Below are 24,243 nucleotides of genomic sequence, written 5' to 3'. Positions count from 1 at the left end.
ATCAAGCTACAGTGGAGTTGTCTGAAGAGAGGCGAGTTTCAGGTTCAAAGGTCATCCCGATGATGAAAATGCTTTATTTTGCACTTGAGCGTCATGCTTCGACCTTGCACACACAGACAGCCATACAACTCCATGATCAGCTCAAGCGTCGAGTCGCAGACACTGCTTCCAGTCTGGAGTGTATCAGTGTGTTAACACTGGCAACACTTCTAGACCCCAGATTCAAATCACTTGGGTTCCACAGTTCCTCCAGGTGCGCTGAGGCCGTGACGAGACTTCGGTCTGAGTGTGCGCGGGTTATCGGGTGCACAAACGATGCCCAACCCGGACCATCATCTCAGCTCTCTACAACCACATCTGGCATGTTGTTCATCATTATGTTTTATTTGGAAGTTGTACTAAAATGCCTATTGTGTTTTTAGATGGCCTGTGGCAGCATTTGGATGAGGAAGTGGGGAGACAAGGAGGAAATGCCACTGCTGATGCAATATCAGAAGTGCAGCGATACATGGCAGAGCCAAATATTGCACGAAATGCAGAGCCACTCCAGTATTGGAAGACCCAAAGATCTTCCTATCCACATCTGTTCGAACTCTCAAAGGAATTCCTATGCACACCGGCATCCTCCGTTCCATGTGAGCGTGTATTTTCAGCTGCAGGAGAAATTGCCAGCAAGAAACGAAACCGTCTTAGTTTTAAAACTTTGGAAAAACGTATTTTTTTGAATAAAAACCTGTAAAACGTCCACATGCTCATTTACATCATTATTTGGATTTTCACATTACTTTATGTTCACATTATACAAAGATGTGGAATAACACAAAATGAATGCAAAGATTTAAATGTCTTTAATGAACATACTAGGTCATCAAATCAGTGTCAGTCTGTCAAGTGGGTTGTCTGTAGGATTTTTTTATGTCCAGCAGGTGTCAGTATTCAATGACACAGTACCGACACTTTGTCGACACTGTGTGTCACTGTGTCGACACGCTTCACGAGGCCTCACGGACCCATCACTAGCTCTGCTACAAACACTTCAAAGATGCCTGCTTCCTTAACCGGTCTGCTTATGATCAAGGATTTGCCAAAAAGTAAGTGTGATTTTTGGATAGATGACAGATGACTTTGTCAAAGCAGAGCTGCCAACTGTTGTAGAATGAACCGTAGAAGCTAGCGACGTTAGCCAAAAGCTAACTCGTGGCAATCCCAGATCATAGTTGTTGTCGCGTTCGCCAGGTTAAGCGTGTTTAAATTGTGCTTCATCTACGATTTTGTCAATCTTATCCACTGTCAATCGGGAAAGGGGTGTGGATATGCATATAAGCGGGTCGGCGTCGCAGTAATTCAAGGTCACGTTGCCGTAAGAGACACACACCGCCGGTGAGTTTGTGCACATTTATTTGTATTTGTGTTATGTATTTCCACCTTCATGCTTCAAGCATTGCATTGCATTTGTACGGTTCAGCGTTTCTTTCACGGTGATCGCTTGATAGCCTTCTAGTTTGTGTTTTACGAGAGCCACTGACAGGTGACAATTGACAACAAGCATGTTGTCTGGCAGCGAATCAGCGAGCGTGCAGGTCACGCAGTAAATCAGGGGAAATGTAGTCTCGGGACAACACTGAAGTGGTGCTTTGTAATCTGTTCACTTGTATGAAAGAACTACACTTCCTCACGCCATTAGACGCCACTTCCTGCCGAGAGCCCCAAGCTGTGTTCGTACTGTTAGCTCCATGTGTTAATATAGAAACAAAGTTGTCAGCACGTCGTGTGTTCGATACCTTTGTCAACGAAAAGCTCATAACAGGACACTATGCACGATCTGTTTAAGAGACGCTGGGACTGGAGAGCTGTGAGTAGTAGGAGGCGAGGGGAAGATGAGCGAGAAGCAAAACTTTGCGGTCGAATGTGGCGACAGTCCGCTATTATTTTGTTTTCTTATTGTTGCCACAATAAAGTGGAGAAAGCCATCAACGACTCATCTCCTTCTTTCCCCCAACGTTTTTATATTATTATTTTATATGCACGAGAGCTGCCGGATCTGCCAAAATGAACATGAAGTCTGATTATTATTTTTTTAAACAATGTCATCAGATAGACAAACACATAAAATTATGTGCAAATGCCTGCATCTTCAAATCATGAAAATAATAACAGCCTATAGACCCCACTCACCAACGTCACACAATGACGTGTCGCTGTATCCGGCCTCCATATTGTCCATCATTGTTTATCCGTATTCTCAATGGTTTTAATTTGTCGTGTAATTTATAGTGCAATTCATGGAAGCTCCGGTGCTTTCAGACACTGTAAACTCATTGGATGCGTTGCATAAAAGGCGTTATGTGGAAAAGCTTCAGTCTATCCATTCGCCAGATCCATATTTGATGCCTAAATCGATATTTTTTGACCCGCTGTCTTCGCCGTCTCTGCCTGACATCTGCTACCCTGATATCTACAACTATCTTGTCCACAGAAACTCAGCCTATTCTCACGAAACTTTGAACAACTTTAAGAGCAGCACTAACATTACCCCGTGTGACCCTTTACTTTCAATTTTCTAAAATGGCGACAATCAATCAAAAAAAAAAGTTGACTGCGATGGCCGACGCTTCAAGGATAGGTGGATATTGGACTATTTATTCAATACAATACGCAACAACTGTGTCTGCCTCATTTGCAAAGAGACAGTTGCTGTTTTCAAAGAGTTCGATGTGACGCGATATTACCAAACAAGACACGCTGACATGTACGACAACATTACAAGGAAGATAGGCAGCGAGAAATTATAGCAATCTGAAGCTAGTTCAATTTCACAGCAGCAGTATTTCGCAAGACCCCGAGTATCGAAAGGGAACGCCACAAAGGCGAGATTGTTGAAATTATGAATGAAAAAAAAAAAATAATAAAGCAAATGTGACACACAGAAGGGCTTGCTAAAAATTGTTTAAATATATTGTTCTACGTAAATCAGCCAAGGTAGCCCCCCATATTTTTACCAAACCAAATCTGGCCCCCTTTGCAAAACGTTTGGACACCCCTGTTTAACTGATGATCCGTAGACGAGGCCAGCTTCTTTCACTTGGTACCAGCTAAATATTATTCAAAAAATAACTGATGATCTGTAGACGAGGCCAGCTTCTTTCACTTGGTACCAGCTAAATATTATTCAAAAAAATAATGATAGCGGAAGAAATAAACATCTTGAATTTGAAACTGTATGTTGTCGGCGATTAGCCTCGCAATGATCTTAACTGTGGTTGTCAGCCCAAAACCCTCTAAATATATATTAAATGCATCTTATCAGGTATAAAATGACTACTACATAGTCTGTGGTGATCGTTTGGTGCCCAGTTTTCTCGTCGAATTGTAGCAGTCCATCTCGCTCTTCTCTCCGGGTCTCTCGGAATACGGTAGAACTTCAAGTCTCTCCGTCTATCTTCTCTGTTACTGCAACCAACCGCCACACACGCCTTCACCATTTTGATTATTAATGTTCACGAGCAGGATAACACGCCATAATAGGAGGAATTTACGTAGCGGTAATGCATAAACACAACGAGCTGACGGACAATATGGCGCGGAGGCGTGGTTGTGACAGCATGTGAGTGGGGTCTATATTAAAAGGGAAAAGATATCGTCATCGCACACACCATATAATTGTCTGCATTAGTCTAACACATATATAGTCTAACACATACATATGGTACAGGTTGGCACCGTCTAACTGTTTGCATTACTCTAACACACGTAATATAATTAATGAGGAAATAGTTTCATTTTCATATTTACGGTAGGACTACACTACTAATATGAAATAAATAGCACACCATAGTTTAATGAGAAGAAATAGAAGAGATAATGCCGTCTTATCACAAGATTGACGCACCAATTCGTGCAATCAGCTCTCCCAGCAAACTCCAAGGACAAAGCGCTTTGTCCTAAAACAAGTACAACCAGCCCGGACAGCAAAGTTGATAGCGGGCGTCCCAATCCGCGCACGAACCTAAGCCGCCTAAAACCGGCCACCCAAAAGCAACGCCCAGACCCACCTTCGGACACGCCTTCGACATGACCCGCGTCAGCAAAGACTTTAAAAAGACTGGACACTGAGATAAGACAGATTTTTTCTGCTCGGAAACATATAGCCTTGTTTTGGATCCAGAATTGTCCCTCCGTCGTCTGTTTTTGCCTTGTTTTTACCATTGTCGACGAATAAATTGTCAACTTGTTTTCGGTGAGTGTTCTTCAAGCTTTTGAAACATGGAGTCAGTACAAAGGGTTAAAATAAGAGGACGCGCGAGATTCGGCCTTCCCGGCGGGCGCACGCGGGGCAGCGTCAGCCGAGCGGCACTTGTTTTGGTTGGTGCTGTCCGCAGGTGCGTCTGGGCTGGGGGGGCGAACTTCAACAATATCTTACCAATCTTGTAATCTCGATGGGATGTAGTCTAGGCACATTGTTTGCACCCTGATTAGCGTCTAGCTAATACATGTTAGGTCCAACATGAAATTCCAACATCCTCTTCTTCCTCTAACTCTTCAAAAACTTGGATCTCTTCCCTTGCCCTCGATCTATCGCTTATATCGCTGTTTGAAGCATTGTTTGAAGGGCTTTGTATGGCGGCCGTATGTATGGAGCGCTGCCATCAAAGTACTCGGTGTGACGTATCACTTCCGGGTTCGTCCCTTTTCAGGCTCGAACTTTGGAAACGCGATTATTTTGTCAAATATACAACATATAAATTATTTTTTCCCGCTTTATTTGTTGGACAATGTTTGATTACTTTAATTGTGGCCCTATTTGGCATGTTATGAAATTACTTCACATTTCTGCTTTAAATACTATAAAACAAAAAAAATCAATTTTAGATTGTTACTTCGGGCCATACCCATTGTCTACATCTGTTTTTATTCATTTCAAATGATTTCATTAGTTTTTATCAACATTGCATTAATTTATATTTTTTAAATAATTAATTAGTAATGTAAAAATACAAACACTGATGGCATTAAAATATACTTACAAATATTTAATGTTAGTTGTTTTGTAAATATTAAGATCGGATCTTCGTTACGATTGAGGTCGACTGACGCGTGTACTTTTTTATGAAGATAATAAGGATGGCAATGATGGGAGGAGGTGATTCTGATTGGCCAGAGTTTTTCCACTGGAGCAGAAGCGCGAGTCGTCCGTTTGTCAGGGGACCGCGACTGCAGCTCACCAGCTGGCGCACGGACTCAGCTGCAGCTCACAGTGAGAGCGCACCCCACCATCCGCATGCACGAGTTGGAACCATGGATGCGATCCTTTATCAGATCATAATCCGCGAGTTGACGGATTTAAATTGCACTTTGGTGGACGGCTTTCAAGATACTTTGTGGGAACACGCGTCTCTGACACTCCCGAGCGCTGACGGTAAGAAGGAACACTTTTTTTTTCTTGCATTGCTGAGCGGTTAGGAAATTCCAGACTGGAAACTATTACTTTTGTTTTCAATCCTTCCAAGGTTTCTATTGTAACGCCACCAAAGATGAGATTGGCACCTGCTGGCCAAGGAGCAGCTCCGGGAGAATTGTTGGGAGACCCTGCCCTGCAGATATTAATGGCGTCAAATATAACACCAATAGTAAGATGTGTTTACCCCCAAGGCGCGAGAAAAAGTTGCTGTTTTTTGTTTGAAGCTCATGCATGCTCCCCTCGCTGTTATTTGATGCAAAGCATATATGGCAGTAGAGGACAATTGTTATAACACCTCCTGTCACTGGAACAGACACTTCACACTGAGTATGTGTAACGCTACAAGACAAGCTACTTAAAGTGAGATGGCAATTCTTGGGTTTGTGAAAGGCAGCTGAAGTTTTGACTCTTGTCAAGGGAATTAAGGTGATAATTGCAATTATTTAGGTGCCATATAATTTTCATAATATCACGTTAATAATATGAAGAAGTTAGGGATCTTTAATTCATGTAAAAATGCACCAATTTCTGTCCAACGTCTTAATACAAACACAACAAAGGTCAAGATTTTGGGATGTATTATTGAATCTAAGTTTCATGACGTTCCTCATCTTTATCCTGTTTATAAAAGACTGATTGGAAAACCAGCATAAAAGCGATGATATTAATTTGCGTACTCAAAGATACGTGAAAAAAAAAAAAGAAAATGAATTAACAAACAATCTAGACTGTTAAAATTCACAAGAAATAACCAATGTAACAGAGTTAAGAGGCATTTAGATAATATAATAAATTAATGTTCGAAGAGGCAATAGAAAAATGGTGGGTCACTGTAACTTCTCAGCAAGTTAACCAATATACATACAAAAAGTAGAGAAATAATAAATAAAGAAACAATAAAATAAACCAATTCACATTGTAAGTATTAAAAAAAAATATTTAAAGGATTATTTTATGCATGTGAAAATAAATTGTACTTACCTAGACGTTTCTGAACAGTGTTTGTCAACTCTAAATTCAGGCAATGTCTGGGATATGTAATGAGTAACAAGTACAGTGGTACCTTTACATATGAATTTAAATCATTCCAGGACCTGGTTTGTAAGTCGAAATGGTTGTATGTCGAGCAGGATTTCCTATATGAATACATTATAATTGGATTAATTACTTCCACAGCCTAAAAACCTATGCTATCCTTAATAAATACTGCAGGTACAATTACTAATAGCAATTACACATTGCAAAAAATATTAGTTATAAACACAGATCGGAATAATAATAATAATAGTAATAAATGGATATTTGAAAAATCGTTTTTATTGTCACCTTCACTTAGAGGGACTGGCGAACAGAGGTGGGAGGAGATGGCGAGTGCATGGGGATACGGTGAGCCGCAGCCGTGTTCTGTCCAATTTAGCAAATGCATTAAATAAGACACATGTAAAAAGGATTATGAAAAAAATAAGGAATAACAGAAACGTTGTTATTGTTACCTTAACTTACTGGCGAACGGAGATCAGAATGACGGAGAAAGCGGGTGTGTAAGTAGGTAGAGGGGGGACCAGTGAGCAGCATTGTCTAGACAGTTGACTCACATGCAGACCACACTCATATTTTTCTATCATTTTCGTCTTAACTTCAATTAGAAGCATCACCTTTTTCCTTTTTCACCATCTGCATTAACCTTCTTGGGACCCATGTTGATTTCTCTCACAAGAAAATCCACCATGCGTCTGTGTTGCGGGGAAACAATGAACTTGCGAAGCTGTCATAAATCGTCGTATTTCGTGCATGTCGTCATAAGTCGAGACAAATGACGAGTCAAATTTTACATTGGATGTTGAAAGGATCGTATGTCAATGCGATCATATGTCGAGGTACCACTGTACTTAGTCTAAAGTGTAATTTTTAGAAATGTGACCGAAAATTCGGCGCCGAAAACGTTTGGCCGAAAATAGCTATAATTGCATTTTCGGTTTTTGGTTAAAAGATCAGAGGTTTACCACGGAACAGTGTGAAAGAACCTTAGTCCTCTTGTGATGATGCAATCAAAATATATCCGCGTAATTATTTTGAGGTATCAAATGTAAATAATGAAATGCAGAAAAATAAAATACATTTGCTTCATCGCTGCTGCTACACACTCTTTCTGAATTTGCTGTCCTTTGATGTCCTGCGTTACATCGAGTACAGTACATTTGAGCCTGTGCGTGAGTAGTTTGAAGTTTAATCAAGCGAACAGTATACATACAGTATAGTATTTAAATGCATACATGTGCATTTGCTGTTCTTTAATACAATACGTTTATGGCACGACCACTTACTCTGTCAGTTATTTCAGCGACTTCCACACCCACACTGCCAGTCGCCGTTTAATCGGGCCGGGAGCGACTTCGCTTGGCTTCGTCGCCACTCGAACTCAGCCAACTCTCCTTGCTCTTGATCGATTCCACTTGTTGCACAAGAAAACACAGTCTTATTTTAAGGAGTAGGAGAGATTCTAATACCCTTGTAAAGAGTTTTACTGGTTTACTAGGCGAGAGCGGAATAGTGTTTTGTTGTTGTGAACTACAGTTCCATACAAACGTACATTGAGATCGAGATTTAGCTTAGCAGTTAGAGGCGTGAGACCCATTTTGGAGTGTACCAAGCTTCCTAGAAAGCGTATTTATCAAGGTTTCATTGGCCATGACCTATGTGTGTCACCATCCACCGAATGGAATAAAATGACGACGCTAGCACTCACTGCCGCCGGGAATGCACCCTCCCGTAGTGTTTCAGAATCAGCACCTTTCAAGCTTAATTTCTCCAGCCTTGGATGTAGGACCAATGCCAAAGCAAAGGCCATTAATCAGAAAACAATTAAATAAAATCATTTTTTTAAATGAAAAAAAAAAAAAGAATTATATGCATGTGTATTTTTTGGTCTTTCGGTTTTCGGCAAAGTATTTTAAATATTCACTTTTCGGTTTCAGGGAAGCATTTTGCTTTCGGTACATCTTTAGTAATTTTAAAGTCTTAGGCAAAACTTGGCCACGTGTTACATTATCATCTGTGTTGTATAGTGGTAAACAAAATAAACTAGTGGCTTATGTCTAAAATGCACAATAGGCTGTTAATCAAAATCTCTAAATTGTTTGTAGGTGTGATTATGAATGTTTGTTTTTCAAGTGTGGTGCAATTTACTGGTGACTGTGTGAACCCAGCACCATCCACAATTACCGGGGATAGACTCCCATATATATTCTCGAACCTTGTGAGGATAAGCAGTACAGCGAACGGAAGGATGAATACATGTTTGATATTTAATGTCCCGTTACTGACGGTGTGGTGAAGTACATGTCTTTGACAGCGCCGGTTAACTTCTCTTTCTGTCATAATGTGAATCTGAGTGTGAATGGTTGTCCATCTATCTCTATGTACCCTGTAATTGACTGGTGGCAGTCTAGGGTGAAGTCTGCCTTTCACCAGAGGTGAGCTGTGATTATGATTCTGCAGTTGAGCAAGCTAAACGGAAAAGAAAATAGATGACTAACTATTTACAGTATAGCCCGAAGTATACTTTTATGTATTTTTGACTTTAAATTGACGAGAATGAACCTTTTTCTGCTTTTAAATTGTAGCTTCAAGTAATTCACTCTGTCATCGTACCATCAGATCTGAGACAAACATCAGTAAACACACAAATGTACAAGCGCACAGTCATGTGATGTATCAGTGTAAAGGTTCCAGTACTACATTGCCAAGCTTTCCCAAGCTGTTGCCATCCTATCACACAGATGTTATCTGTATAATAGGCTCAGGTGCAAAGCCATTATCCTCACCAAACACTTAAGACAGTTTGCTTATTACAGTGCTCATACACCAACTGCTTTACTGTTGCTTCCATTTGATGGACATACCCAGTGTATTGACCCTTCTCCGTGTGCATTAAGTGCTTCAACTTGTACATGTATACAAACAGTTTTTATGGATTTCTATGATGTATGGTGGTCAGGTATTGAACCATGCTACAGTGGTTTACATTGGTTTAAAAGTTTAAAAAATAATATTTTTTAGGTCTTGGAATAGTGCATACAGGGCTTGTTAGTGCAGAATATGGTGTCAGCCCGGAGCTGCGTTGCAGTCGAGTTGTTTAGTAGGTTGCCGGTCAGGTCTTTCTGGCAGAGGTCTGGCAGCTGCCTTGGTGCACACGCCTGGTTTCCCTCATTCCACACCTTACCTGGCGTAAGGCAATTTTTTTTCAGGTTTATAGATTTTGTTGGCAATGTTAGTTACAGATAGCCATTTAGAACAAAGCAGAAATAAAACCAAATGCAAAGATGTAACACATTGTACGCACATTTTACACAAAATGAAACAATGCAAAAAAAAAAAAAGCTCACGCATAATAACAATAACTGTCAATAGATTTAAAAATATCTAATTAATCACACAATTTAACTTTCATTATTATTTAATCATGTTTAATTTATCGACGAATTGAGACAAATATATAACTCATGTCAAAGCTTGTAACAGATATTTACTGCACTTCCAATTTGTGCATTATTTGACACTAATACATAGACTTCGCTATCAGTTGACGGGAAATGGGGCACAGGGCCGCTCCGTAGAAGGCCTATTTTCAAAATTCAAATATTTTTAAAACCAAAGCTTCTAGTGACCTAAAACCAAAACAGGCACTTGCCCTTAGGCATATATGAGTCTCCATGAGCAACATAAATTCAAGGAGTTTCCTAATAAAATCCCGACTTATTATTCATTATTCATTTTTTCATCAGTATAGCAAACCTCAAAATGGCTATAAAATTCTCAGATTTTACGCTAGATGCACAAAAATCACCAAATGCAGAGATAATCATCGATGGTTTAAGGATCAATAGCAATATTTAAAATCTTATAGGTTTTTGCCCAGAATAGCGACTTAATTTTTTTTCTTATTTAGTGCAATTCTGACATAAGTTTTCAACAGCTAATAAATCACTCAAACTGCACATCAGAACTTAATACTTGAGGAAAGCATGCAGCATCATCTTAATTTTACTCAACAAAAGCAAATTTAGCATTTTTCCATATACATTCACAACTTATTTAGGTTGAATTCTGATGTCACTATTGCCTCAGCACGTCTTGCTGGCTATCTGGTCCTCGTTGTTTTTAGATTGAAATGTTACATGAAAATAAAACACGTAAAAGCCGATTTTTTGTATGGATGCAGAAATGTCTAAAGTACTGTTTTTTTTTTTGTTTTGTTTTGTTTTTTTTTAGCCAGCTGTCCGAAAATTACCTGATTATTTGAATGTAAAGTTACGCTATTGTGTATGGATACAAAACCCAACATGGTGGCCATCAAAAAAGAAAGAGCTTTATAAGTTGAAAATTCTTGTAAATCCCAGAATTTCTCTAGATGGAAACGTAAAACAGGTTGGTTTGGCTTGATTAAAAGCAAAAACCGGGCAGTTAGCATTCATTTTACATAAATATTTTAAGTTCAAGTTACACTATTTTTTTCCATTCATTTCATTTTTTTTCACAACTTGTCAAAGTGCATGCATGGTGCTATTTTATATAATAATTGCCTTGAATCCTCAACTAAACGACCCTCGAGACACTCCTGCCTGCTTGTATGCACCAAAACATTTGTCCTGTTTCCACAGTGAAAGCTGCCACGATGCTCTGCCTGACCCGCCCCCCTACGGGAAGCCGTGGCGCAATGTCTGTAGGAGCTGTCTCGTCAACTGATAGTGAAGTCTATGACTAAAGTTACATTGTAACTTGTCACAAAAATTTGAGGGATCCATTTCAATGATTATTTTGTACACTCTGAAGCATAGCATCGATTGTACATGTGACTTTTGATGCCGGTGTCATTGGCATCAGAAATTGTCATGCTCCTTGACAACATAGGACAATGTAGCCTTCATGTAGTACTCACCTTCAACAGAAAGTGTCAATAATGCTTTAGCAATACAATGTTTTGCCTGTTCTTAAAGTTGTATCTTTACGGTCAGTGATATAAATTACTTCACTTATATCCTCAAGCCGCCACACAATTTTAATTGGTGTTGAGAATTCACTATGCAAAGTCTGAGCTTCCACTTTGTCACCAAAGAGGCGCTGAAATGTAGACAATGGCGGCACAAGTCCTCATGGGGATGTTGATGCTGCAGCTTCCACAGTGTTATGTGCTAATCCATTGCACGCTTCATCATACACTCTTTTAAAAGGTTTGACAGGTACAAGCAGGGCATACCCCTGGCTCTAAGCTGTGACTTTAACATGTTTGAAGCAATCATGTGTCGTAACAACAAGTCACAAGTGCAAGCTTTCCGGGTGCCTCGAGGCATCCATGATGTGATTAGATACAGTAAGTAGCTTCCGAATGAAGGTTTGCATAAGTAGCTGATTTGATGACAATGGGGGAAAAATACTCCTATTTAAGTATATGCTACTTTTGCATTTCTCTCCATTTGTGGCAGAATTTGCCAAATGGGCAGTCACAGTGCTTAATTTGTAAATCATAAGGTGCCGGAACGCAAAGTACATATGACAGCGCAGTGATGACGAGACTGACACAGGTCCCGGAATACAAGCAGAAATGGTGCTGAAACAACATGCAAATGCCCACTTGCCATGCTGTGGGACTTATAGGCCGCAATTTCAGATAATAATAATAATAATAATAATAATAATAATAATAATACATTGTATTTCTAGAGCGCTTTTCAAGTCACACAAAGACGCTCCACAAGAGATGGAATCATAGTACCAGCAAAACAATCATAAAAAAATTAAAAGCATAATATCCATGTTATGAATGTTATGACAACAATTTAGAATTATTTAGGCTATACTCTGCACAGCACGGTAATTGTCCACATAACCACAGGTGGGACATACAGTCAGCAATTAGTTTCTCAACAGGTCTAACTTGTAAAACATAAAACAACATTGGCACGGCGGCCTATTTAGCTCACCATATTTAGTTGTCCAAAACATTCCTTGTTGTCATTGCTGCTTTTCTGACTCGTTTGTCTGTCTTTTAGGCATGTTGAAATACCGTTTGATCTTAAAGTTTTTTTCTAATTCATGTCAGGGGCTGATTTGTTGGTGCAGCTTTTGAGCGTATCAACAAATCTCTGACTCTTTCAAATGACATATAATTTTTATAAATTGTTACCAGCATCTCCAAGGGGGCCACTGTCCCGTTTCAGTGTGACCGGCATTGCCAATTTGGCATAGAAGAAGAAGTGGGTGAGTGTATGGGGGAGCGAAAGGAAGCGCGGTGTTGACTTAAGCCTGAGTTATATTCCTGCGTTGCGTTGACGGCGCAGCGACTACGGCGTCATTCGACATGTGATAGTTCTCCGGCCAGGTGACGCGTTGCTCTGTAATTCACCCCCAAGCCACTAGGGGGGTGTGGCGTTATGTTTGTACGGTTTTGGGGCATGCTTGTTGACTTCCTCTTGTCCAGTTGAACGGAGAAAAAAAAAAAATAAAGATGGAACGCTTGAACATGGATCTTCAGCTCATCAAAATTGAATAAATGTTGATCATACATATGTTGACAGGCGACGCAGAAGACGGTTTTGAGGCGGTCTGTCCAATTTTTGATGCCGAATAGAGAGTTCTAGCCTCGGGTACAAACCAGCTAGCTGTAGCGGCTAGCTTCAAACTGGCGTCGAGCACTGCGTCCAGCGTTTTGTCCGAGGTCTGCAAAGCCCTCCAGCCCGATTTGTTTGCGCGTCAGGCTACGGCGCAGGGTCGTAACTCGGGTCTTCCATGACGGCGCAGGTCTGACGTGGAAGTATAACTCGGCCTTAAAGGCGTCAGACCTGCGCCGTCAAGGAAGACCCGAGTTACGACCCTGCGCCGTAGCCTGACGCGCTCCTCTCGAATTTTCTAACCTTCGCGTCGCGTAGACGCGTTTGACGTGGCGGAAACAGACTGTGATTGGTCCGCTCAGACTTGTTTACGGTTCAGCACGAACGCACCGCCATTGTAGAATAGAATCAAACATTATTTTCTACACGCAAAAATGGACCAAGCCAACGGGAGTATCATCGAAGAGCAAGTCTCGTCAAGACATTATTGTGATTGCCAAATGGCAAGGTCGGTGATTGAAAAAAAAAAAAAAAATGGAAGAACCACCGAGACGTGTGTGTTCGGAATCGAGTGGCCACAGGAAGCGGTGACCCAATGGCCAAGAAAGTGCCAACTTTATGTCGTATTTTTGGTTGGTGCACTTCATCATTTATTGTGTACATGTTTGCTGTGAGTCTGTGACTTATTTACGTGTCACACTTCAAGTATATGAAGAATAAACCACAGATTTGGTGTCAAAAGAGTTGCTTTGATCTTAAATTTTCAATAACAGACAGTTCACACACGATACATCATCACTGATGAGAGTGCCTCGGTGCTTTTAATGATAACGTTAAAATCAAGGCTCCCAACGCAGTTTGGGAAGTTCCATAGACGCCAGAAATCTGCTATGGCTTCCCACTGGTTGGTTGTAGGACACGGCAAACAAATCGGCTGGAGGGCTTTGCAGACCTTGAACGCAGTGCTCGATGCCAGTTTGAAGCTAGGCGCCACAGCTAGCCCTCTCCACCCGAGTCGAAAACTCTCTGTGCGCATCATCAAAAGTTGGCCAGACCGCCTTGAAATCGTCTTTTGCATCGCCTGCCCCTCAACATTTGTATGTTCAATATTTATTCAGTGTTGATGAGCAGAATATTTACTTTCAAGAGTTCCATCTTACATTGTTTATTTTTTCTCCGTTAAACTAGACTAGCGGAAGTCAACAAGCATGCCCCAAAACCGTACAAACATAATGCCACACTCCTTTAGTGGCTTGGCGGTGAATTACAGAGGAACGCGTTCCCTCACCGCAGAACTATCGAATGTCGAATGACGCCGTAGTCGCTGCGCCGTCACCGCTACGCGGGAGTATAACTCAGGCTTTACTATGGTTCGGAGTTGAAAGCACCGCTAACCAAAAGTGCAGATTGGAAACAACTTGCAATTCTTGTGATATGTTCTGTAAATGAATCTATGCATCTTATTATTTTTATCCCCTTGACCCGACCCCGGAGAAAACGGAAGATGATGGATGGATGGCTGGACATTTTTTAAAAACGATTTTATATTGTAGCATCACTGGGGCTGTCATCGGCATGGTAATTTATTCGTTAACGCGGGGCTCCTATTGGTCCGCCAGCACGTCGCTCCGATTGGTGGACTGCATAGCCGCCCGCCAGTGACTTGTGGTTTGTTTTGCATTAGGGTGGCGGAAAGATGAATGAAATGAGGGGGTAAAAAGTGTCAAGGTTCCTGTGTTATTTTTGCTGCCAAGCTTTCACTTAGCAAGCGTTACAATTTAAAGTGACTGTTTTCTGTTCGCTTGATGAAAAGTTTGGGCAACCATGACTTTAGAGTGGTGGTTTCCAGTGTTATCTAATATGTGCTCCTTTGGGTTAAGCGCAGTGATTCGTGGCATTGTTTATAGGAGTGGACGCTAGCGTAGCAAGTGACCATAATGGGTTCATCGCCTCACATTCTCCTCCATGTCGCCCGGCATAATATTATTATTAATATTAATACTGGAAAGGTACCGGATAGAACGAAATACCAGTAAGTCCCGGAACACGTGGAGTCCAAAATCAAGAGGTACCGGATCATGTTTGGCATGATCTGGCACAAATTAACCCCTGGGCAGTCATGAAAAGTCATTGACCAGAATATCTATCCATACACATCCCTACACATGCCTCAATGAGGAGATATCTGTGCATATGCAAAAAGCTCCAATCAATCAATCAATCAATCAACTTTATTTGTATAGCACATTTAAAAATCCGCCAAGGAGACCAAAGTGCTTTACATAGCAAAACACAGCAAAATAAGTCAACTTTGAAAGATAAAACAAACACATAAAATAAAATAAATAAAAGACGAGGTCATAAACTGTCATTGCACATTAAAAGCTGAAGAAAAATAAAATGTTTTAAGACGTGATTTAAAATCCGTAAGTGAGGGGGCCTGTCTAATAGTAAGTGGTAATTGGTTCCACAGCCTGGGCGCCATCACCGCAAATGCACGGTCACCCCTAAGCTTCAGCCTTGATCTTGGGACTACTAGAAGCAGGTGGTCAGCTGATCTGAGGGTTCTGGTTGGACTGTAAGGCTGAAGCAGTTCTGACAAATATGGCGGCGCAAGATTATTCAAACATTTAAAAACAAATAATAATATCTTAAAATGTACTCGGTAATGTACCGGGAGCCAGTGAAGAGATGCTAAAATTGGGGTGATATGTTCACGCCTGCGGGTTCTAGTTAGGAGTCGAGCAGCAGAGTTTTGTACAAGTTGCAGACGGGCCAGTGCCGCCTGACCGACACCTGCATACAAAGAATTACCGTAATCCAGCCGAGTTGTGACAAAAGCATGAATCAATTTTTCCATATCAGAGCGTGAAACAATAGATTTCACCTTAGCAATCTGGCGAAGCTGATAAAAACAGTCCCGAACAACACAAGAAATCTGCTTCTCAAATTTAAAATCAGCATCAAATTGGACCCCTAGATTTTTGACATAATTCTTAAGAAACGGAGACAATGAACCGAGGTCAACATTCAGGGAGGCCTGGCTACTCGGTTTGAACACCATGACTTCAGACTTACTGTCATTCAAACTTAAAAAAATACATGAGAGCCACGACTTTATATCGTTGAGGCATTCAATAAGTTGACAGAAAGTGCCATTCTGCGCCAATGGAAAATAGATCTGACAGTCATCAGCATACAAATGAAATGAAACACCATGTTTTCTAAAAACAGAACCAAGAGGCAATAAATAAAGTGAAAATAAAAGAGGGCCGAGAACAGATCCCTGGGGAACCCCATGTGGAAGCGATGCCTTTTTGGACATGAAATTGCCCATTTTCACACAAAACCTCCGTTCATTTAGGTAAGACTTAAACCATTCAAGAGCGACACCTTGAATACCCACACTGTGTTCAAGACGAGAAATTAAAATCTGATGGTCTACGGTATCAAATGCTGCAGATAAATCTAAAAGAACTAAAACAACAAACTTGCCAGAGTCTGTTGCCAGAAGTATATCATTTGATACTCTTAAAAGTGCCGACTCAGTGCTGTGGAGGGATTTAAAACCAGACTGGAATGGTTCCGAAATCTGGTTTTCTTCAAGGAATGGTAGCAGCTGACTATAGATAACCTTTTCTAGTATTTTAGAGATGTATGGAAGATGAGAAATGGGCCTAAAATTTGAACAGAGGGTGGAGTCTAGGCCTCTCTTCTTCAATAAAGGTTCTACTACTGCATGCTTAAAGTCACATGGCAATGTGCCAGTAAGGAGACTACAGTTAATAATTTTTAAGACGTGTGGAGCAATGATGTCAAAAACCTCTTTAAATAAGCGAGGGGGAATTACATCGGAGGGGGAACCGGAGGGCTTTATATTACTAACAATGTTTTCGACCAAAGAAGAAGAAACTTGCTCAAACTGGGCGAAAACAGATGAACAGCGCATGGGAACGGAGGGATCATTGCAAAATGGTGAAATAGAGGCTCTAGTTGTAGCAACTCCAATGGCTTCCTTTGACGAATGGACATGTTAAGCTGTTCTCAGATTCTGTGCCCAATGAAGTAATGATTTCTTATTGTCTCTTCTGTTCTATTGCCTATTGAAAACAGTAAAACATTCAGTGATTTTTTATTTTTTGTATATTTTTGCTTTTGTTATTTATCAAACCACAACTTTTCATGCATGAGAGTACTGTACTTGTTTTTGGGTTTTTTTGGGGATGGGCAACTGTTTCTGTAGTTTTCTCAGAAAATTACTGACTACTGAGGAGTAACATTTTAGGATGTTTGTTATGCAGGCAAAATTACAAGACAAAATTAAAGCACTCACATATTGAACATGCCCTCTCAGGTAAAGGGATGTAAATTCCCTTCCATGTCTTGGAGCCTATATAAATATTAATGTGCGTTCAGAGTGGTGTAAGAGGTTTATGCATTTTTAAAGCTTCCTGTGTCCCTCGTTGTGTATTTATAGTTCTTTAAGTCGGCATGAAATGGGCTGGGCCGCGACCGTGCAGTTTTTAGATGTTTGAAAACATTCATTTTTGCTACCGTGTGATCTTGTGTCTGTCAAGCCTCGGGCGAGACAAAGTAGTGTTTGTCAGTTTTGCAAAGTCGAGCCATATCTCGGTCAGATGTGTACTTTTTACACTTGGCAGATGAGCCAGGCTCTAGCTAATTATTTGTTAAATTGCATTGCCTTTCCTGCAAAAACACCAACTCAGTGCCATACTCCTCTTTTCATTGTCATGCCGAGGACATCTGTGGTCAGTGCAACAATAAAGAGTCCGGTTCGCTATTGATTCTCTTATCTAGATTAATAGTCTCAGTCAACTCAGTCATATCAGTGTGTCCGCATGCGCAGAGGTTCTGCTTGCAGGTTTAGGCTGTTTAAAATGAGTGATGAGCATGATGTGGCTTGTTAGGAAACTGAAATAGCTGTTTCTGACCTTCATTTGCCTTGTTTGCATGTACGGCTCAAATTTATTTCTTTACTATAAAGAGGCAAATCAAGGTTAGAGGTTTTGACATGGTTAGGTTGTGATTTGTGTTACCAAGAGTCTGACTGCCCTAATTGTTATTTTACCCCACCTTATATTTGCCTACACTATATAATAAAGAATACATAGGGAACTTCTGAACATTTTTCCTCATTTCTGCAGAGCTCCAAACTAATACTTTTTACCAGGAGCACAGTGGCCCCTGACTTAAAATATTTCAGCTGCAAACGGAAGATTCAGGGGTGCACACTGTAAATCGACAACCGTTTTTGTTTCAACCCAGCCATGAAAACAAGGTAAGTAATTTAATATTCAAAATGTCTGTCGTTTTTGGATTTGAATCATTAATTGATATCTAATATTTCATTAAAAAAAAAAAAAAAAAAAAAAAACGACTTTAAAATATTATTCACTCGCATCTTTTAAACTTTTAAACAAATTACGTCACAATGAAAAAAACGGGGTCTGTAAAAAAGTCACGGATATCTACCTCATAACTATCACTAAATTGTATTTTGTTGTTACTGTTGCATTTTCCCCAATATGTTAGATGATAAATAAACAATCCAAACAAAGAAAAATTGAAAATAAAACGTTTAAAAGGGTAAATATATGAAAAAGAAAATCTCGATCACTCCTTGATGTCTACGATTACTGCATCGCGACCCTTGTTATATTACCATGTTTCACACATAAATCCCCAAGAAATCCAGTTGTGGCCATTCTCAGCTGTGTTTTGACACTCAGTGATACATGCGACATGGAGTTTTTGGACCGAAACAAGGTAAGTACGCGATAATATCTCATTAAAATCATGGCGTCTGTAATTCTGCTCTCGCGTGCTCTCACCTCCAGATAGGGTTTTGCTGTTTAAAAAAACTTTTTTTTTTAAATGCCCTCCTGTTCAAAATTTTTCTTCCCCCAGAAAATTGAGATTTTATGCTTTCCAATGATGTATCACACGTGCATATCGGACCATTTTGAAAGTCGGCAAAATTGGGGGTCTCAGAGGTGAACTTCAAGTCACTTGAGTGTTTTCCGCCCTATACTGTATATTTACGCTTCCTCTAGCTGCAGATCAGTCGATCGATCAGGACTAATCCTGGCCCATTCTTCTCTACAAAACTACTGTAGTTCAATCAGATTCCTGGGATGTTTGGCATGAATCGCTGTCTTTAGGTCATGCCACAGCATCTCAATGGGGTTCAAGTCTGGACTTTGACTTGGCCACTCCAGAATGTGTATTTTGTTCTTCTGAAACCATTCTGAAGTTGATTTACTTCTGTGTTTTGGATCATTGTCTTGTTGCAGCATCCATCCTCTTTTTAGCTTCAACTGTCTAACTGACAGCCTCAGGTTTTTTTTTTTTTTTTTTTTTTTTTTTGCAAAACATCCTGATAAACCTTTGAATTCATTATTCCGTTAATGATTGCAAGTTGCCCAGGCCCTGAGGAAGCAAAACAGCCACAAATCATGAGTGGGGATGAGGTGTTGATGTTGGTGAGCTGTCCACAAAATATTTTGCCCAAACTTCTGTGGAGTATCCAAGTGCCTTTTTGCGAACATTAAACGAGCAACGTTTTTTTAGACAGCAATGGCTTCCTCCGTGGAGTCCTTCCATGAACACCATTCTTGGCCATAGTTTTACATATAGTTGATGTGTGCACAGAAATATTGGACTGTGCCAGTGATTTCTGTAAGCCTTTTGCAGACACTCAAGGGTTCTTTTTTACTTCTCTGAGTAGTCTGCGCTGAACTCTTGGCGTCATCTTTGGTGGACGGCCACTCCTTAGGAGAGAAGCAACCGTGCTAAACTCTCTCCATTTGTAGACGACTTCTCTGACTGTCGATTGATGAACATCCAGAATTGTATCCTTTCCCAGCTTTATACAAATCAACAATCCTTGATCGCAGGTCTTCAGACAGCTCTTTTGACCTAGCCATGATGCACATAAGACAATGCTTCTCATCAAGACAATTCTTACCAGGTGTGTGTTTTATAGTGAGCAGGGCAGCTTTAAACCACTCATCAGTGATTGGGCACTCACCTGACTTTAATTGTTTGGTAAAAATTTCAATTGCTCTTTAAGTCTCCTTAGGCAGAGGGTTTACTTACTTCTTTTTGCCCCTTCTGTCATTGTTTGAATGCTGTCCTCATTAAGATTTAAAAACCTGTAAATGCATAGGTGGTTTTAGATAAGGCAGACACTGTTTTTAAATTGGTGTGATTTTGACAAAGACCAGGTCACATTTGATGCTAAATTTATGCAGAAATGTGAGAAAATCCAAAAGTTTCAGATACATTTTCATACCGCTGTATTTTAAATTGTGACTCCACGAGAGCCATACAGTGTATGTAAGTATACACTGTATATTCTATGTCTAGCTTGTCCGAGACCGTTTTGTGAGCACTGTTTATTTTGTGAACGCATTTGAATGCATCACACGGGAGGGAGCCCAGGGGGAGGTGTGAGTAACAGTGGCCGAGACAGGTGGTGCTTCTCCATTTTGTGAGTCTCGCTGGCGACGATTTGACAGTCACGAAAGTGAAAGCGATTGTGCGCCTGTATGACTTGGGGTACCAGGGTTAGGGTTCCCTTTTGTGGTTTAATTTTCCCCTATGCATTTTTATTTACTCCAGTTCGCTCGGCATCGAGTCAGAAGGGGCCGACCCTCCTGCTGGCTGAGCGGCGACCTCTTCACACTTTCCTGCCACCTTCTTTTTCTTCTATTTTCTCTTGGCAAACCAGCTCGTTACATGAATGCCAAAAAGTGCAATAAAGCGTGAAGTTTGTCAGCAGCAGAAAAACAAAAAAAATACTCATGCTGGCTCTAATTTTAGTCGCAATATGTGACCATTTGTTCGCAGTCTGGAGCCCTGTTCTGTGAATACCAGTCATAAGTATTTCATTGAACTGCAAATAGAGAGAGCTTGAATGAAAATCAATAACTGACAATTCCACTGGTCCGCTTACACCGACATTTACAATTGGATTGATTTTCTATATTTCTATACACACAACCTTTCAGTCTGGTAGCTGCCAATCTTCTGTGAAGCCATTTTCCAACACTGTGTGACACTAGGTCACTGGCTCGTTCTGTGTGTGTGTTGCTAACATTTCACCCACCATTGCACACCAAGTTCCCCATGAGATTTAATCAGCTACACCAGACATCTAACCACCCCACCTCACCCCCACTCATATCCTCCACCTACTTCTACCACCATCAAAACCTGAGCTAATAGGTGGACAACACCATCACAGATATTTTATTTAATACTTAATTGGCCTTCCTTGGATTATATTTTATCACATAATCTAAAACGCAAATCCAGTATGACTGTCTTTTTCAGTTATTGTACAGTATGCAGTTCCAAATCTACAATAATGACGCCATTTAGCAAGCAGTAATGCTAAATCACGTTTGAACAGCCACTTTAACCTAAGGACATCGCATTAAGAATTTTGAAAATTGTGTGTTCAAGGGAAATGTTATAACTTTTTTGTAGTCTGTTATCGCTGCTGGAAAACCTGATTTTGACCTGAGTTTGCGATGGGGGCAGAATATTTAAATTTAAAAATAAATTGTATCAAGCCGAGTTGGCTCCACAGTACTTCACAAACGTTGCTGTTATCCGCTATTGTTGTTGTCTTTGATGGTAGTTTGTGCAAAATCCAATGAGAACTGGGTCGAGTATGAATGTACTTTTTCAGCTGTAGGTTTCATTGCTCTAGGTAGGCTGAAGTTGTTGAAAGTGTTTCAGTGGGATCTTAAACATTGTCAAAAAGAGAAAAGTTACAACAGCTGGAATAGAACCAGCTTGTAGCCTTTTAAGCTTCTCTGTAGGGCTTTTGCCTGCAGGTAAGCCTGCTCCTGCTGTTCTCAATTTTTAATTCAATTCTTTGAAGAAGCACCTTTCTACATTTGGGACTGGGAAATTAAGAAGACAATGCAATGAGGTAAAAACTGTCTTAAAGTGCGTATGACAGGATTAAAAAAAAGTCTTAAATAGCCTTATTATGTCAATTAGAATCATATTTTGAGACGATTCGATCTATATACAACAATTTGGCAAAGTGCAGATGACGAGAAATTTGTCTTTTAATCTGCCGTTTAGCCCCGCCTGCCATTATAGCGCTCTAGCGTCCCCAAATGGAGGATGACGTCGGCAGGGTCATGATTTCATCGGATTTAGATTTCAGCCAACTGAGGGGGAATTATTCAGAACAAAGAAAATATTTTTACAGGATATTCTTTTTATCCAAGTATTTTTCCCCAATTGCTAAGTAAATGGTATGGTCATGACAAATAACAGTCATGTGCTTAATGGAACATGAAATATTAGAATTTTATTCATTACATTTATTCAGTACGACATGGCAAAATTACTCCATAATTGTCAAAACTGTCGACTTCACCTTCACTGTCGCACCTCCCGAACGATATTTTATGCCACTGGAGTTAGTCCGCCCTTTGTCATTTCCCTGCCCCGGCTTGGGACAATGTAAACAAACCAGGAGGCGTCACAGCTAGCCGACATGCTAACTTGAACCGCCTCAAAGTCTTATTTTCGCTTTTCGAAGCAAAAAATCACACAAAACTACCCCGGATCATGTCACACAGGGTTGTTGATTGACCGGTCGACGTTGGAGGAGCGCGTAGCTGCCACATGGTGAACACGAATATTGCGTAAATTAATGCTTAACTACACGGCGAAGACGTAAAAAGTGAGCGATCGGCGTGCAGTTGTTGTGTGCAGCTAACAAGGCAGGATGTGTCTGAGGAGAACTTTTCTACTGTACATGTCCATCCATGATCAAATGTAAGTAAATATTCCTTAATTTAAAGACAGTTTGTAGTGTTTACTTGGTAATCGCTGTATTTGCGGCCATTATAACACAAAGTTGAAATTTCTGATGGGGGGGAAAATTTGACAGAACACCGGGCACACGGAGAGGGCAATAAGCAGAGTACAGCGCTCTCCCGGCGGGCACGCAAAGGACCGAAGGGGGGGTGTGCGACAAGCCGCAGGTCGCCAGCCGAGTTGCATTCTCGTTCACAAGGAGCATTGTCTGCCACAACACATTGTGAGATGCTGACCCGGGTGACGTTACATTCGCATTCGTCCTCAACTCGAGACTGGAGCGGGAAGTCATTCATTTTCATGGTGCAGGATTCAAAAATCGAATAAGTAAAACGATTGCATCACATCCAAGCGGTCCATTTCATTCAGGAGTATAAAATACCGCGTGAAAAATTAAATAAACATGCTTTTTGGTGTCATACACACTTTTACACTGCTCAGATTTTACAATTTTGAAAGTGCTAGGTTTGGTTTTTCTATTTTAAAGACAATATTGTTTGTTCCAGAAAAACAAAGTTCTTATACCTTGCTCACTGTTTTGGGCGTGAGGCCCACTTTCGTCCGCTTCCTTGTGTGACGTGTCTTAAAAACAGCTAATTGCGATGGTCACAAAATATTCAGTGATTCATCGTCATTTATAAGCCTGAAGAGCATCCAGCGTAGGATGTTTATAGAAAATGATTTGCATGCGTCTTGCTCGTGCAATATGCTCTCGTTATCCTGACACGCGATTCCATGTTTGGCTTATTGACTTCCCCTCAAGGCCTCTTGACTCTCGCTTATATCTCTCACCAACTGATTGTGGTAAAAAGCATCTGACGGCAAATGCACAACTGGCCAGTGTACGTATATGTGCTGCGTAGGAGCAAAGATTGTATTAATTCTCTGATGCACCACGAGACCTTGAAAAGAATGTGGACAGTTAAAGAGTAGCTGATGAGTCATTGGCTTGTCTCTTCAAATGAACATTAAACACACTTGTAATATGCACAACTGTGAAATGATAAATCCTATGATAGGAGTGCTCAATAAAATGCAAAAATGGGACAGAATTGCTGGCCAAATTTTAAATGGTGTGTGAGAAAAATTAAATCCGCACCTCATAGAGTAACAATGGTTGGGTGCTCTTTCCTTTGTCCTCCACAGCTTCCTTGCGTGCACTTCCAGACGACTGACCCCTCACTCTCAAACTCTTCCTGCGGGAAGTTTTCCTAAATGTTGAACATCAACTGTGAGCAAGATATTCTCACGTACAGATGCTGTCATCAATTCTTAGTCTTCTCATCCTTAAAGGAATGGGATTGATTA

The 24,243-nt window shown here is 40.6% G+C and overlaps 1 protein-coding gene across 1 annotated transcript in view; it reads left to right on the top strand.

Moving 5' to 3' along the window:
- Positions 1 to 5,206: 5,206 nt before the first annotated feature.
- Positions 5,207 to 24,243, top strand: part of LOC130929497 (corticotropin-releasing factor receptor 2) — a 114,676-nt gene continuing 95,639 nt past the window's right edge. Inside the window, exons 1-2 of the mRNA XM_057856653.1 lie at positions 5,207 to 5,416; positions 5,508 to 5,627. Coding sequence (XP_057712636.1) covers positions 5,296 to 5,416; positions 5,508 to 5,627 — 241 coding nt within the window. The 5' untranslated portion in view covers positions 5,207 to 5,295. The remainder of the gene's footprint in view (positions 5,417 to 5,507; positions 5,628 to 24,243) is intronic.

Source organism: Corythoichthys intestinalis, chromosome 14, assembly GCF_030265065.1.
Source record: "Corythoichthys intestinalis isolate RoL2023-P3 chromosome 14, ASM3026506v1, whole genome shotgun sequence".
Taxonomy (NCBI): Eukaryota; Metazoa; Chordata; class Actinopteri; order Syngnathiformes; family Syngnathidae; genus Corythoichthys; species Corythoichthys intestinalis.
Note: the sequence above shows the minus strand (reverse complement) of the source record. Positions and strands in the feature narration are given on the sequence as shown.